The sequence below is a fragment of the Protopterus annectens genome, chromosome 11.part0, assembly GCF_019279795.1.
Source record: "Protopterus annectens isolate FY-2018-M chromosome 11.part0, PAN1.0, whole genome shotgun sequence".
NCBI lineage: Eukaryota > Metazoa > Chordata > Ceratodontiformes > Protopteridae > Protopterus > Protopterus annectens.
In genome coordinates, this window is record NC_056745.1 from 567,789,961 (window position 1) to 567,807,825 (window position 17,865).

General features: G+C 36.1%; 1 protein-coding gene across 1 annotated transcript in view; it reads left to right on the plus strand.

The window, feature by feature from the left end:
- The window catches only part of OTOGL (otogelin like), a 3,472,886-nt gene that overhangs the window by 586,101 nt on the left and 2,868,920 nt on the right, over window positions 1-17,865 (plus strand). The window contains exon 12 of the mRNA XM_044088067.1: window positions 4,880-5,005. Coding sequence (XP_043944002.1) covers window positions 4,880-5,005 — 126 coding nt within the window. The remainder of the gene's footprint in view (window positions 1-4,879; window positions 5,006-17,865) is intronic.

The window sequence follows — 17,865 nt, forward strand, 5'->3', positions numbered from 1 at the left end:
ACCATTCTGTTGATATTGTAGAAGAGGTTTAGATCCCTCAAGTGAATATTTTGGATGCCATTTGATGTATTGATGAGCAGCAGGTCCTTCAGTGTTGGGTCACAGAATGCCTTGCATGGTATATACAGGTCACCTTTTGGTAGTCTGTAGAATACTGACAGTCATGTCATGGCTTTGAGGTGGTCCATGTAGGACATATTGTTTAAGAATTGTATCCTTTTAGTAAGGTATCTCTGTGTTTATTTCAGATGTTGCATGAGTCTGGCAAGATACATGCCAAAGGGGGCAACATTTTCAATGACTGACCTGATGAGGGCTAGGTAATGGGGGGGGGGGGCAATGACATCTCTAGATCTAGTCTCAATCTCTTTGTTTATAAGTGCAGTACAGAAGGATATTCTTATGATAGTGGAGACATGCTGGTTGAATGTTAGGTCACTGTCCACATAAAGTACCAAATCTCAAACAAGTGAGTTAACACTCAGGGGCTTATTTTCAATGTAGTATTTGCCCATGGTAGATGACTTCCCATGATTCTGGCACCAGTTATTGTTTGGGGCAAAACTTCCTGCAGAACACTAAGTCATTTGGGGATTCAATATAGCTCCTAGCTTGCAGTCATCTGCAAACTTAGTCAGGCAGAGCCCTCTGGTATTTGCTTTTACTTCAGAGAAGTAGATGACAATAGGAGAGGTCCTGCACCAAACACTGGGGAACTTCAATGGTAACTAGTCTCTTTGTGGGGGTGACTCCCCTATTTTGATTTCCTTTGTTCTATCTGTGAGCCATTTAGCAATTTAGTGAGTGATGTAGGGGTTTGTTCTCACTTTATTTTGCTTTTCTACTATGTTTGAGTGGGGGATTGTGACAAAATGCTCAGCCAGGTTGAGGTTTGTAGTGTGTACTGTTTTGCCTTCTTCCATTGCTTTGGCTTTGTTGACCTTTTCAAAGAACTCCGCTGAGTAAGCACAATCTGCATTTGATGAATCCAAACAGAGATAAGTGCTGTGTTTGGAGGTTCCTAACGTCCTTATTGATTAGTTCCATGATAAGTCTTTCTATGGTTTTGCATATGAGGCTGGTCAGAATTATGAGTTTGTAATTACCTGGGTCTGTGGAAGGTCCTGTTTTATGCAGAGGAAAGACTGTAGTTGCTCCACATTTGCTTGGTAGAAACATTATGTGGAGGCCGATGCTGAACAGTGTTATTAGGCCATAGTTAAATCATGCTTCCTGTTATTTAAGATGCATCCAGGGATGCTGTCTGGACCCATCTGTGCAGTATTTTTGTCTTTTGATAGCACTTTTAGTACTTGCTCTTGTGTGATAGTCAAGTCGGTTTCAAGCATTGCTTGTGTGATGGATGGAAGAGAGAAAGGGGTAAGGTTTGAGCTGAACTTATCAGCCAGTAAATTAGCTATACCTTCAGCCTCAGGGTTGGAACATTATTAATGACAACCTCAGCAGATTGCTGCATTGTGTACATGAGATTACAAAAAAACTAAAAAAAAGCCTTGTGAATGTTATTGGCTTGGATAACTATTTTAGTCTCAAACTTGGCTTTGGTGGATTTTATTAAGCTCACGAGTTGTCTTTTTATTTCAGCGATGAGGACTCAACATTTTGGGAATTACTCTTCTTACTTTTGGTCAAAATTCTCTTCCTTTTATTGTAAAACTTGTTGATATTATGGCTTCATCAAGAGGGTTTCTTTCTGAAGTTTGAGCTGTGCTTATTCCCACAGAGTAGAGCTGCTTCTCTGCAGCTCTTTATATGCTGATGTACTGTGGTGGCATGTGTTTCTGTGATTTCAGTTGAGTTCACTTGGTTGATGGAGATTTGAACCCTGCCAATATGTCACTTGTAGAAGGACACCACAGTTGTGTCCCCCATATCTGTGGCACTTCTGCATTATTATTGAAGATCTCTGTCATGGAGTATTTCAGAACGCTGTCCATATTTCTGAGGATGTTTCAAGTCAGCTTGAAGGGCCCTTGTGCTTTATATAAAGGAGGCAGACATTTCATCTGAATGTCCTCCCTCTTTATTCTGATATGCATCCACTTTTCTCCCCATTCAACCTTTCCTTCCTCCTACCATGGTACTGTCCCATTGCTTTCTTTTTGTAAAAGTGCAGCAAAAGTGTTCATGTAGTACATCCACTTTTCCCATTATTCTGTGATCTCCCTCGCATCTTAGTTCTTTCCTCTCCTTCCATCTTTCTTCTATGTACCTTAGAACCCATTACTCCATTCTTTGATCCCTTCTGCTAACTCCCTTCTGCTAACTCCCTTTCAACTTTAACTTTTGTATTTTCCGATCTTTACCTTTCTGCTGACATCCTACGTTGCCTCCTCTACCTCCCCAACCATCATTTCCACCTCTTGCATGCCCTATCATTTGCCCAAATTGGTAATTTCACATTGCTGTATAACCACATTGGCTTTCATATTTTGCTTCTTCTTCTATATACTCTTGTCAGAAGCCCCAAGTACTCCATCTCTGACCCATTCCCATTGCCTTCATACTCCCTTGGTTAGAGTCAAAGGTCTTCATTCACCCTTGACCTTGTCCTCCAGTACAACATAACCCAGTCTTCTAAAATCTGTCAGCATTCTCTTTGAATTTTTGATTTTACCCTTCTCCCACACTCTAAATCATTGGTATGATCACTGCTAGCTACTGGTATCTTAAACTGGATGTCCACGATAGTTTACCTTCATATAATCCATCACACATGATCGACTGTCCACTTAAGCGAACCGTTTCCACAAAACCGAAACCGCAAAACGTTCCAAATATCGAAATAATGTCGAATTCACCATTTCCAGCCGTGCCATTCCTCCACACCAGTGCTACCATGGGTCAAAAAGGGGGTGAGGTTTTGCCGTTCGGTTATGCGGAATTCAACTTTGGAGACGTTCGCACTTTGAGTTTCGCGGAAGCGGTTTTGCCCATAGTAGGATCAACGATATGAAGGTAAACCGTTTACAACACCTTCTACACTGTTTGCATCCATGTCCAGAATTCTGTCTTTTCTTATACAGTCCTGCATTTGTCTCAGTTCTGCTCCAGGCAGATTTAGAACCCCACATTATTGCCACCTTCCTTCTCCACTGTTTTATTATCTTACCTAATCTCTCCTTGTCCTCACTTGCAGCTGGTGCTGTCACCTAGTCTCTCCTTGTCCTCACTTGTAACTGTGCTTTTACCTAGTCTCTCCCTGTCCTCACTTTTAACTGGTGCTGTCACCTAGTCTCTCCCTGTCCTCACTTGTAGCTGGTGCTGTCACCTAGTCTCTCCTTGTCCTCACTTGCAGCTGGTGCTGTCACCTAGTCTCTCCTTGTCCTCACTTGTAACTGTGCTTTTACCTAGTCTCTCCCTGTCCCCACTTTTAACTGGTGCTGTCACCTAGTCTCTCCTTGTCCTCACTTGCAGCTGGTGCTGTCACCTAGTCTGTCCTTGTCCTCACTTGCAGCTGGTGCTGTCACCTAGTCTCTCCTTGTCCTCACTTGCAGCTGGTGCTGTCACCTAGTCTCTCCTTGTTCTCACTTGCAGCTGGTGCTGTCACCTAGTCTCTCCTTGTCCTCACTTGTGGCTGTGCTCTCACCTAGTGTCTCCTTGTCCTCACTTGCAGCTGGTGCTGTCACCTAGTCTCTCCTTGTCCTCACTTGTAGCTGTGCTCTCACATAGTGTCTCGTTGTCCTCACTTGCAGCAGGCTAATGTTTTCAAGCTTTGGTTAGCTGTAGCAGACAAATAATATTTAAAAAATAGGAGATATTAAAGGTTCACATAGCTTAATTGTTTGACAAGCCACAGATAGCAGCACTGTTTTTAAATTAGAACTGATGTTTTGAAAATTAAGGTTCTGTGTTCCCAGCCTTATTAAATGGTCATCAGTATCTCTTCATTCTGGTATCTGTCATTACAGCTTTCTGTATTCCTCTTATTCTCATTGTCTCATATAAAACCTGTTTTACTCATTTTGTCTTTTCAGGCAGTTTCTTCTCTTCCACTGACCATGTACTTATCTCATTACTTTTTGCAATTGGTCTTGTTTGCACTGACCTTTTTGTTATCTTATGACACTGGTTTGCTGAATGGACTTCTGTATGAATGCACCCCTCCAAACTTTCCTTCATCCTTTCAAATTCATTTTTCTCCCTCATCTATACTGTCTGTCTATAACATTGTCATTGCTTACTCTGTGCCTCTTATCCACAGTATTTTTATTACTTTTGCATAAACTTCATGGCTTCATTTTACAGATGTTGAGTATTATCTGCATATTAATGTTTGCATATTACTTTTCATAGTTTCAGATTGATACCTTATTTTTGCTGTGTTATCTGATATTATCACTGGCTTAATATACTTTATTGAGGAAAGATTTTTAAGATTGTCAGTTAATACGAAAAGGAAAAATGCTGGCAGATCCTCCAGATGCTGGCATGCAATGTCCAACATCGTAAAAATAAGGAATATAACTAAAGTTTCCCTTGTGGAGTAAACACCATCCCTTAGAAATGTTCCTTTTGCTTATTATCTCTTCTGATTCACTGTAACAAGAAGCCTCAGGAACCACTATTAATATTTAAATGGTACATTTTTGAACACTAATTAGTCTTTTCAGATTGTATATGTGTCATTATTATGTACAGTGTGGTACTGAATTTACAAAGCAGAACAGGATGTCTTGGTTTTGGCAGTCTTTCTAGAGATATGCTAGAAGTGAAGTACAATTTGGTAGTCACAGTTTTTCTGTAATTAGTTTTTTTCTGAAGATAAAGTTATGTAAGAGAATGCAACCTTACAGTTATTAGTGTAATAATGTAACTGTAATTGCTGTAGTTAATAATGTAACTGTAATTATTATAGCTGACCAGTGTGATGATGACTTGGTGCACAGGGATTGTATCAGCTGCTGCCCACCAACGTGTACATTTGAAAAAGAATGCCTTGGAAGCAATCTTCATTGCCTTGATGGTTGTTACTGCCAAGAGGGTAAGAGCGTTATTTTTTTTATCTGTGATAATTTAAATATTGCAATGGAAGAAGGAGCTCATTGATAGCAGACATGTAAAAACCTGTAACTATGATGTAGATGGGCACAGTATCTTCTAATCATATGAAACGAATATGCAGATCCATAATGAGTTAGCAGGAGTGGTGCCATACCTAACACATGGCATAAGAACTGAGGAAAGGTTTGCCTACAGAAGTGGGCAGAGGGGTAGCAATTTTGATTATTCATGCACTCAACTAAAAGGGTGAGCCCTCAAGATAAACAACATATAGCCACTCTTTTTGTGATCTCCTGACTCAGAGAATGAAGAGTTGCCCACATTTGTGAAAATTAATAAATTTGGGTTCAGTAAGGTCCAGGTAATATTACCAGAAATCCCCAAGGGAACTACGATATTGGTGAGCATACAAGGAGAGGACGTCCCTACAGACCCTCCTGTAACTAGGCAGCTGCTACAGATAGTAAAGCAAGACAGGCACTGGAGGTTTCAAGAGGTTCAAATAACAAGTACAAGTTTAGAAAAAGATAATTGTCAACATTAGATCACTGTTGCAGGAACCTAAGCTGTCAGGGTTATATCCTTCCAAGGATATGACCAACAGACCAGCGTTTCAAAGCTTAAGAGCACCTTCCATGTGCTCTAGCTGCCAGGAACTTCAGAAAAGCTTCATATAAAAAGATAGAGCTTTCTTTTTGCTGAAGTGTGCTCTATTTGTGAGCGTCATGGTACTGTTGGTCATCTAGAAATCCTTCAAGGCTGGGCAGATAAGATCCCTGCTAGGGAGAACCTTCAACTCCTTTATATTCCTGAGGAAAACTAGTATTTTGTCCTGTGAAATTATGTATTTCTTGCTAGGAAAATTTATTTTTAGAAATTGTCATTACTTGTCAGATGATTTTTATTTGTAAATGCTTCTGTGAACAACCTATGTATAATTCTTTTTATTTGGTTTCTACTGTTGTTCTACAGTATTATGTGTTAGGGGAATAACTTGGTGCTTTTGAGGGGCTGTCAGTAACTTTCTTACATAAAATCCACCTTTTTTCTGCAGGTAAACTTTACTAATTCCTCCAGGTTCTGCTTCAATGTCTCTTTCTTGGCCATATCAATGGGGCAGTTATGAGTCTCCTTGGTTCTTCCTTCCCTATTTTGCAAGAAGAAGAAACTTACTCAGGAGGGTGTCAGGCCAGCTCCTTCTGCACCTCATCTGACAATGGGTGACTCTGTTATGACCAGACTTGGTTCCTTGGACCACGCATTGGTTTCTTCCAGTCCCTCTGGTATAGCCACTAAGGGGCAGGGTCTAGACACTTGTCTGGCAGTAGAGATGTTCTCTGTAGGCAAGGGAGAACCATTCTTGTTGGTCACAGGGACAGAGCTAGGTGAAACTCTACTGTATATCTGAGGAAAAGAGACTGAATCTGGGGTTGATATACCTGCCTTAGGCCAGTATTTTTCCAAGGAATTCCATAGGAAAAGAAAAGAAAAAATTGAAAACATTAATTCCCTGTGTCAATTTATATGGACACTGAAGACTTGATGAGATTTGCTAGCGAAATGATTTCTGCTTCTCATCTGATTAATTCCCCCCTAGCAGAAAAAGAGTTACCCTCTCTTTCTGGCTTTAATTTCAGCCAGAAGAACATAAATTGGTGGGAGAATGTTATGCTTTTTTCTTTTCTTCACAAACTGAAGATTCTTATTTTGATGAAAGTGTTGCTTCTTTTTCTGCTCCAGAAAAAATATATTTTTTCATAGTCCTTATCTAAAATGAAACGAGGTATTTCTATGGGCACAAAATAAAATTCCTATTCCTCAGCAAAAGTCTTATGATTTATTATAGCTGAATATCCCTTGGACATTCTTCAGACTGCAGCTTTCCCTTCTGCTTTATCTGCTAGGGAAGATGCTTATATGACAGCTTGTAGTTTACTCAACAGTCATCTCCCTGCTCAAAGAAAGTCTGACAGGTTATACAAGGTTCCTAAGACTCACAAATATCTATTGTCTGTTTATTTTATTTATTTATTGACATTTGATTACCAGGAAAGTGCAACTAGGTAGGAGCCCATTTTCAACAGAGGCCCCGGGAGAAAAGCTCCCAAGTATTACAAAACATTTTAAGAACAATAATTTTACAATCTTTAAAAAGAATACAAAAAATGCAATTTAAATAATTAGACCAAATTAGACATAATATGAAAACATTGGTTAAAAATAGATTCAAGTTACATGACAATGATTTAATATTTAGAGTAAATTTAACCAGTTTATAGAAGAGTTAAATGTAAGTTAGTATAATACAAACAAATTCAAATATGAAATGAGAGAAAAACAGGCTTATGGTATATTTAGAGAGAAAGGCAGGGGAGAGAAATTGATAGAAGTAAGAAAGTGAGTGAAGAAGGAAGAATGAGGAGGTATTAGGTATACATAGGTATTTGTTCATATTTTGGGATATAGTTTGTCCTGACATTGAGCCAGAACAGAGCTATCGTTTGGCTAGGAAGTATTTTAGAATGGTTTTGAAGGATGGGAGGGAGAACCTCTAACATTTTAACCTTAAGGCAGACTTTTGCTGTAATTTCCTTATTAAAAGCAGTTTCCATAAAACATTTTGCTAATGCCAGCCTCACTCCTGCTATAAAGGATGGGAACTCTTTTGACAGGTTTACAAAGAAAGTGTATTCTTATGCCACTTTAATATTCAGTATTTAAAATGTCCAGGTCCATATGGCAGTTTTTATTTAAGCCTTTTGAGAACATAAATAGTTATTTTTTTATTTATCCTTTTTTCACCAGATTAGTCCCTCTAGGCTAGTAGTCTCTTTTTAGGGGAGACCTGAGGTGGTATTTATACTACTAGGAGAAATTTGGACAGATTATCAAGTAATTTCCCCTACTTGTTGTTGTTGTTGCAAGCTAGACTCATTTTGCAGGAGCACTTCCTGTTTCCATTCCAGGTGTAGAGGCAGCCGGAGAAAGATGGAGACAGATGGAGAGTGAAGGAGATAATGGAGTGGTGGGAGAAATGCAGGAGAAAGCAAACATTGAGATTGGAGAATGCATGCCCAATTCTGATGAGTAGTTCAAAGAAATATGTTGATGGCAATTAGTCAGCAAATGATTACTGTATAATTACAACCCTCCAGTTGGGACGTTTGTGGGATGATTTACTTAAAGAAATGGTGATGCAGAGTGAGCCAGAACATGAAAGAGACATTTCCTGGGGGGACATTAAGGAAAAAATACAAAAGGAGGATGCAGAGGCAATCCTGAAGAGTAGTGGTGAGATGGAAAAGAAAGAATATGCAGAGAAACTAAAAAGAAGGCAAAATGTAGTAGTAGAAGAAAAGAAGGCAGAAGAAAATGAAAAATAGAAGTACGTGGTAAGGATTCAAAGTAAAGAAAAGAAAGAAATGGAGAGGTATGAAGTGTGGGACAATTTAATTGCTCATTTGGGTGTAAAAGCAGGTAAGATAATTTATTCCTATTAACAAAGAGACTGTTTTTTTAATGGACAATTTTCTTGGAGAATATGAAAAAAGAAAGACTGTAACCCATGGAGTTTTTACCTTATAAATGCATTTAACAGTGAAAGAAAAAATAAATTGCATGTACAATTTTGAAAAGAGATGGAAATAGTGACTTTGAAAGGACATTTGAAAACCTTATGTAAAGAAGTACTAGACATTGCAAATATTTATGACAAAAAGGTTTGCAGACTGGTGGATGGGACTGTAATATTGTATTAAAAACCGAAAGAGAAGTATTATACATATACCAAGCATGATAAATGTGGAGGGGAAATAGGGGCGTTGTAAAATACTGGGAACAACCCAAAGTATGCTGGTTTTGTGGAAAAGAAAGACATTTGATAAGTAACTGTGACAAAATAAAATGTTATATTTGTGGGGGTATGAGACATGAAGCAAAAAGTGTGAATTGAAATACTATAAATGTAGCAACTTGGATTGATTTAAAACATGAAAATAAGAGTAAGGAAAAAGAAAAATGAAGAGAATAAAGTACAAAAGAAAAATAAAATGAAAATGGATGAAAAAGAATGTATGCAGCTAATGATTGGGGGTTGGTATAATAGTCAATGTATTTGATTCATAGACAAGATACACAGTTTGATTCTCACTTTTGGAAGGGAAATTTCTAGATTTAGAATGGCCTATTAAGAAAGCTAACCTATTGATTAGCTATGAACATATGAATCTAAGAAAAAGTGGAGATGAACATTTTAGAGTGCTTTTTGCAAATGTGAATAGTATTAAGAATATAGTAAGAAGAATAGGTATTTTGCAGCAGTGCAAAACATGTGATTTGATGTAATTATTTTAGAATTATTTTAATGAATTTTTTTAGAAGACACAATTTTTAGCACATGAAGATAGATTATAAATAGATAAACCATGGTGAGGAAAGATAATGTAGAATTAGGGAAATGAGAGATGTTCTAGACTACAGTAAAGATATATGTAACTTTAGCAAAAATAGGAAGATGAACCATTGTAGATTTAAAATGGAAAGAACAAGTATATAGATTTGTAACATTATATGCTTATGCTAATTGTAAAGAAAGGGGATGCTTATTTCATCAGATTTTCAGACTATGTAGTGATAAATTTGAATATTACAACATCAGGAGGCTTAATTGTGATTTAAGAGGCAAGCATGAAAAGAAAGGAAATGATATATGAAAAGTGTTAGAAGTTGTAAGATATGGTAAGTTAAAACTCTGTGAAAAAATTCACGGACTTACATGAGGGGTATGTATAGAATTGAAATACATTATTTTATAGTATAAGAAAGTTGAGTTATAGGAGAGGGGGAGATAGTTGAAATAGGATTTTCTGATCATCTTGAAATATAGCTAGAGATAAAGGAAAAGAAGGAATAAAAAGGATAAATGAGAAAGCATGAAATGAAAAAGGAAAAAGATTAGTAATACAGTTATGGAAAGATCATATTACTATGACGACATTTGTTTTTTAGTATGGCAATATGATGTCAGAAAATTAGTGAAAGAAAAATATAAAAGAACATAATGCGTTGGAAGATTTAGAACATCATGGCAGAAAGTACTTTGACAAAGAAAAAATTATATAAAAGAAATGAGTAAAACATGCAAGAATTAATTATATAAGCAAAGATGATTCTTACAAGGAAAAAGAATTGTCAAGTTACTTAAGTAGATTAATAAAGGAAGATGGTAGTGTAATTAAGAAATAAAAAAATAAAATAAAAGGAGAAATGGAAAGACCTCAGGAAAAGATTATGAATGGTGTAATACAAGAAGGTAGTGAGAAAACATGGGAAGTAAAAAAGTTAACAAAAAAAAAAGAATAAAGAGTTAGAAATGGAGATTTCTTTAAATGATAAAGTATTATGACAGTAAATATAGATTCAGCTGCAGGAACAAATGAGATAGGGTAAGAAGTGTATAAAAATGTAAGGGATTGGAAAAAATAATATTTTTAAAGATTTTGAATGAATGATTAAATGAAGGTTTTATGTACAAAGAGTTTTGTGGAATACTTAAATTCATATGAAAAGGAAGACAGAAGACAACTAAAAATTGGATATTGATAGCAATGAATAATAATAATAATTATAAGATCTTTATGAAAATAAACAAAAGAGAATGAAACTAAATTGAAAAATATTATGGAAGATAGTTTATAAAGAGAAAATGTTTTGTCAAGAATATTAATGATAGAGAAATTGTGGATGATATTATGAATAAAAAAATAAAAATCATGATAGTAGACCTTAATATAACATTTGACACATCTGGACATGAAATCCTATGGGTAGTGATGACAGAGTATAACCCATAAAGTATGGAAAGAACTTATGTTTAATGATAAATTGACATTAGCCATAATATTAAGTAAAATCAGATGGTGGTTATGGAAAAATGAGTGAGGGTCTAATAGGGATAAACATTTAGTATGATTGTAAAGGAAACTATGAATATATATGCATATATTTGTATATCTATATATTTGTACATTTGTAAACATTTGTATATATGTTGCAAATAAGAGTTCTTTTTGTATATGTTATAAATAAAGAACTCCCCTACTCTTTTGATAAATGCTGTAAGATCTTTTATATCCAACTAAGCTTGCACCAACTCAGAAAGATGAGATCTTGGCTTAACATCTCATCAAAAGGAAAACATACTCAAGATTGTATCACCCCCCCCCCCCATAATCCATTTCCCTGGAATGGGAATAGAACCAAAAGCCTTCTGCACCAAAGAGGAGTGTACTACTTTTTGAAACACTGACACTGCTTACTGTCAACCTATCTGCTTCTCAGGTGAAGAATTCACTGAATGCTGCTGTCTTTATCTGATTCTCATGTAATTAAACATTTCTTACAGTGTTCCTATGATATTGTGGATACTGTCTCCAGATCTGCTGATTCTGGGTCAAGTCATGATAAGATTTACAAGGTTACATTTATCAGAAGATGTTAAGATTGAGATTTTAAACTCCCCCCTGGACAAAAATGTCCTATTTGGCTCTTCTGAGGTTTATAAAGATTTGATGGGGGGGGGGGGGTGATTCAAGAGGTGGCAGAAATCTTCCAAACTTCCTTTTTTAAAGCAAATAAATGCTTTTTCACTTATGCTACCTTTTTCAAAAAGCAGTTTAAACAGTAATGTGACAATAAGCATGATTTTAAAAAGCAATGGCATGGAGGTTCTAAAAAAAAGGAAATGCCTCCCCAAACTAGGGACAGGCCAAACATCAGAAAGACTATTTGCATCTTCAGGCTCCCTCTTCCTCCAATCCTGCCAATCTTTTCATCTCCCTGAGTTTGCATGCTCTTATTTTTCTTCTGTGGCACCAGCTTATTTCAAGCACATGGGTTCTGAAATTTATAGGGGTACAGTTGGAGATGGGATTCCCTGACTCCTTTCTAGGGCACTCTCCCTTTCCCAGTAAACCAAATATCCCTGTTTTTGTCAGTTCTGAAACAAATGCTATCACAGAGAATTATAGAACCAGTGCCCTCTAACCACACGGGCAAAATGGTTTTATTCTTTTACTTTTTAAGGTGCCAAAGAAGAAAAGAAGGAACTTGGAGACAGGAGCTAGAGCTCTCCTTTCTCAATCTTTTTATCGAGTTCCCACAGTACAAAATATTATGCCTTCAGCCCCTGCTAGCTCTTATCCTCTTACTTGCATTTAAGATAAAACTAAACTTAAAAGATGCCTACCATCACCTTCCCATTGGCAAAAAAAGTATGCATTTTTTTTAAGATTTTCTGTCTTTTGCTTATACTATTAGTTTCCTGTTTTGCCCTTTGGACTATCCACATCTTCAAGGGTACCCAATAAGTTTCTGGCTCCAGTAATTGCTTATTACAGACATCTTGGCATTCATATTTTTCCATATTTGGATGATTGTCTTATATTTTCAGATTTTTCCAGTTGTCACAAGTCCTTGACAAGTATTAAATGTTCTTGTCAGTCTGGGGTTTCAAGTGAACTTAAAAGTCATCTCTCATCCTTTCTCTTTTAGATTCATCATTGGGAAGAGCTTTTCTTCTTCCAGACAAAGTAGAGATGTGCTAAGAGTTTTTTTCATGAGCTTTTCCAGCCAATTTTTGATATCTGCTACTGAATATCTCAGCATTCTGAGATACAAGGTCTCTATGATTTTCATGATTCCCTTGGTGAGACTTCACATGAGGAAAATTCAGTGCTACCTCAGGTCAATCTGGCTTCAGCAGCAACACCCCTTATGTTTTTAGATTCTAGTCCTTGGGTTTATAAGAACAGAGGTATTCTAATGCTCTCAATTCGTGTTCCCTTCTCTCTTCTCCTTTCTGCCTCCTCTTCATTTTGTCACAACAGATGCTTCAGGTTTTGCATGTACGTGTGTATGGGGGGGAGGCAGTGTCAGAAGGAGTGACAATGCAAGACAGAAGCACATCAGTGTCAAACAGTTGATGGCAATAATATAAATGCATGGAAAGCCTTGAATCACCTCTGATCTCTTAGACCTTTGCAAATAATTACTGACAAGACCATATTGATGTGTAGGGGACTACAGGATTATGTTTTCTTTGCAGACTTTCTGTGATAACCTGGAAATAGCACATCAGCTCAATTTGAGTCTGCAAGCTTCATGTAGTTCATCAGAGCAAAACAATGTAGCAAGCTTCACAGGACCAGGACAGTCGCTCTTGACTGGAAATTGCACATGGGGTGTCTTTCAGGAATTTATGCACCTGTAAGATTACCTTAATTAGATGTTTGCCTCCTTTCAAAGCAGTCAGAGACATTCTGTTGCAGAACATTTTGCAAATAAGCCTGAAAAACAGATGCATTCTCATTTCCACAGATGGGAATATTCTTGTATGTTTTTCCACCCTTTCTACTGATACTTAGGGTTTTTAAAAATCCAGAAGGACTTTCCAAAGATAGTGGTGGTGACCCCATTTTGGACCAGGCAATAGTGGTTCTCCCTCATTTTAAAATTGCCCAAGGGTGACTACCACAGGCTTCCTCACAGATTGGATTTACTCAAACAAGACAAAAGATGTTTGATATACACCAATCCCAAAACACTTCAGTTGACTGCCTGGATGATCGAATGTTGATACCTTTTAGGCATCTTTTTTCCTGTGGAAATGCAGCAGGTGCTGAAGGAGGTTAAAAGCTTGCTACTAGAAATCATATATTTGCAAATGTAAAATATTTTTTTAGTTTCTGGTAATCCAAGAACCAGGACCCCTTTAAAGCCTGGTTGCCTCTGGTTCTTGATTATCTGTGTGAGTTACTGTCCTCTGGCCTTTCTTATTCTTCTGTCAAGATTCATCTGTCAGCCAATTTTTCTTGTCTGCCCTTGGATCCTGCCTTTATTCCAAGTCAGTTTTTGAAAGGGTTTTTGCATATTCATCTACTTAGAAAACAAATGGTGAATCCTTGGGATTTTAACTTTGCACTTGGAAAAAAAACTCTTCGTCCATATGAACCAGCTCATTGGGCTGATTTAAGGTTCTTAATATGGAAAGATTTATTACTTATTGCTCAGACTTCTGCAAGGAGGGTATCCCATTTATAAGCTTATATGATGACTAAATCCTTTCATAACTGTTGGCTCCTTTCCTGGGCAAGAAAGCTCTGAGTTATTTGGCACTCTAACTGCCTTTTTATATGGAACTCTCCTCATGATTCTGGCAATTAGAGTACATGGAAACTGCCCTTAAGCTTTTAAAAACTGTCCAGCTTGCCATATTTTTGGCAGGGTATAACCGTAATAGTTTAGGCTACTGCAACAGGAAATATCATTACTGCCCACATTAGTTGTTTTTTCAAGTGCATTTACAGTATCATTATTAATAAGATGACTAGCTGCTGGTTTATGTGAACTAAATTTACGTCCCCACTCCTGTGAGTCTGGTAGGTTGGGGTATGCTTTACTGAGAGAGTAGTTATTCCTATCCCTGTCCAGTTTACTAAGCTTTCTGTCCTTAATCTTATTGATCTGATCATCAGTGCTGGAAAAAATGTGAAAATGCTCAGCCTTGTATTGATCATGTAAAAGAAGTATGGTAATGACATTGTCCAAGATGTTAATCTCTCCAATAAGTTCATCAATGAGTTTTGCATTGTGTTTAACCAGCATCTCCATGTATCCGTACAGTCTTAAAAAAAAGAAGTAATCTCCGTGGTATCCTCGAAGTCTCAAACAACCCACTAAACAAGTATAGTGGGTCTAAAAACAAAACAGTGTAAGAAACTTCCCTGTGTGGAAGATTTTCAGTCCATATATCTCTAGTTAATCACTGTATATTAATCAGATCAGACAATAGTAGTAGAAGTAGCAAACTTAAACTTGTCTTAAGTCAAAAAAATAATAAAAAATATATAATTTGAAATATTGTACAGAATTACTAAGTATTCAAATGTAATCCAAGCAAGGCAGGCAGTCTGTTTCCAGTCAAAAATCCTTTATTAAGCACACAGACAAGCGATCCAAGAAAAACAAAAATAGAGTAATAATTTCCTCACAAGCTTTCTAAATATATATATATACTTTTTATCAGGCAAGGGAGTCATTTATTGTGCTGTAAAACAAAGTGTTACTGGTACACATGTTAAATTCACATCCCTTCCCTCATCAGTGTGACATTCGAGCTGGTTCTGCCCTACTTAGTAGCTGTCATAATAAGAAAGCCCTTATGTAATTTAAATAAAATTTATAATGATACCTCTTATTTAACTAGATTATTAAGCAAATTATTAAGTCTGTGATTTTATCCAAGACAATATACTACATGGCTGGAAATATATCGACCTTAATCCATTTAGCAATCAAAAAAATATATAAATATATACATATACAATCTACATGTAAAAAATCTATTGTAAAAAATCATATTCTATTTTCATAACCTATTGTTAACAAAGATCACTTTCATCCTTCTAGACTTCTTCATGTCTGTGTAGAAGAACCCTAAAACTATCTATAAAAATATTATTGTGTAATTAGTATTGTTATTACATATCATTTTGAATAAAGTGGAAAAAAGTGGAAATAACAGGTAGCAGAGGTAGCTATAGGGGCTGGGTGTGCCCCTATATGTTAATATAGTGCTTTGGTACTGGGAACACCAGCAAGTATTCCCTTCTGAGTACATGTGCTATGTGGTAACCGTTGTATGCTTTTTGCATGATATATTTTTTTAATCTGGAAGGGTAATGTGCCCCAACTTAATGAGTTAATCTATTTAAATTTGACCACTAACCTTTTTAAAATTTACATTTAATTATTCACAGGATACTATTAATTACTTAGATGTAATGTTATTGAAGGATACTGAATCATGTAGCTACAAATCAAATTTGTACAGAAAGCCAACCTTTTCAAATATTTTTTTGCATTGTTCTAGCAACCATCCATATCATCAAAAAAGAGCCTTATTAAAGGGCATATGGTTAGAATTTCTAGAACTGTATCTGATGATGACTGCTTTGTAATATAAATTATTAAATTAATTGATATGTTTTCTGAGAGGTTATCCATGTAGTATGCTACAAGATATTAAGAAAGAGGTGTGTATGAAATGAACAAATAGCAGTTTCTTCCCCATTTTGGGGAAATAGATAGCAAAATAAGTCAATAATGAAAATAATATAAACAACTATGAACACACCATGGTTATTGAATATGGCAATGTTTTAAATGCCATCAAGAATGTAGTTAAGAACAATTGTAAACATGCAATATGATGGCTATATTAATAGAGCCCTAGGTGAAAGTTCTCAATTCACTTTTAAACGACATTTGAACTTGAAAGAGAAGTTGGAAAGAGGTAATCTTTATAGTGAAATAATGAGCTACCGTAGGAATAACAAGGGCATGTTAAAATGTGGATCATGCCAACAATGTAAATATATTTTTGAGGGGCAGACCTTAAAATTAAAGACAATATCCTTAGAATTTAAGTTGCAAAAAACTTGCAACTGCAATATGTTTGGGGTGGTCTATACAGCCTTCTGCAATCCCTGCCATTCATTTTATATGGGTAAAACTGAAAGAGTTTAAAAAAGTGTATTTATGAGCATTACTATAAAATATCAACAGAAGAATAATGCTTTGTATAGACACAAGCAATATTGTAGTTGTAGCAAACATTTTTTATTCTTTATTATAGAACAGAGTTTACTTAATCCTATGGGGAGTGCCTGGGAAGATACCCCTGAAGTATCTTGAGTTATTATGGCAGCTAAGACTAGATGCAAGCACCCCACCAGGATTAAATGATATACTGTTGCTAAGAAGTATGCTTAAATTAAGGGTAGCTAAAATTATAGAGCTGCCAGGAATTGTATTCTTATGGTGTAAATGCATGTTTAAAAAATCTTTACAAAATTTATTTGAAATAAATACTTAAGTCTTGTTTTTTGCTTGCTTTTTACTTGTTTTTCTACTTGCTTAATATAAGGAAGTCATGTGATTTTTAATTGTTTAATTGACTATTTACTTGCTTAGTATTTAAACAGTGCCTGACTGATGTATCTTTGTTCTGAAGATGTCATATTATTATAAGGGATGAAAACGCTCAACGTTTGCTTATTAAACAAAGTTTAAACATCAGTGCATGGCCTGAGTTCTGTTATTTTGAGGCATTGATGTACATTTTCTATATAAGACTGGGCCATAACCTCAGACTTGTTTTGGTTTTAAATTTGGGTAAACCCGGCTAGGCTTAAAATGACTCTTGGGATGATATTCTAATTACCACATATGAAACTCTGACAGGATTTACCCAGATTTTATTGGCAATATAAACAAAAGTCGGTGATCAGATACCTAGAGATCCTGAAATGCAGGAGCCAATCAAGTCCTATTTCTGTGCCTTGCCTCTCACCCTTCTTCCTCAGAGTTTATTGGATGAAAAAAAAGAAACAAACATATCTTTTTTTTTTTTCTTTTAAACTGTAACAAACTGTTTGTTCCATTTTTAGCAAGTAGTTGCTACAGTTTATAATTTACTTAAGGTATTACGGCACTCAGATTTTAGGAAAAAAAGAAAGAAATGTTTCTTCACAAAAAATATGTCTGTCATTACTCTTAGTTACACCGATATAGTAAAAGCCGTGTCCCTCTACCGAGTGTCACATAGACTCCTGAGGCATGAGCTTTGTTTTATGAATGCTACAGCACTTTTTGAATTTTTTTCACTTAAACAGAGCCAGTAATAAAGGAAACACCCACTCTGGAGACGTAAACCTATACTACGTCATCAGCTTCACAAAATGAAATGATAGGTAGCTAATCCAGTGTGTTCCAGAGCCC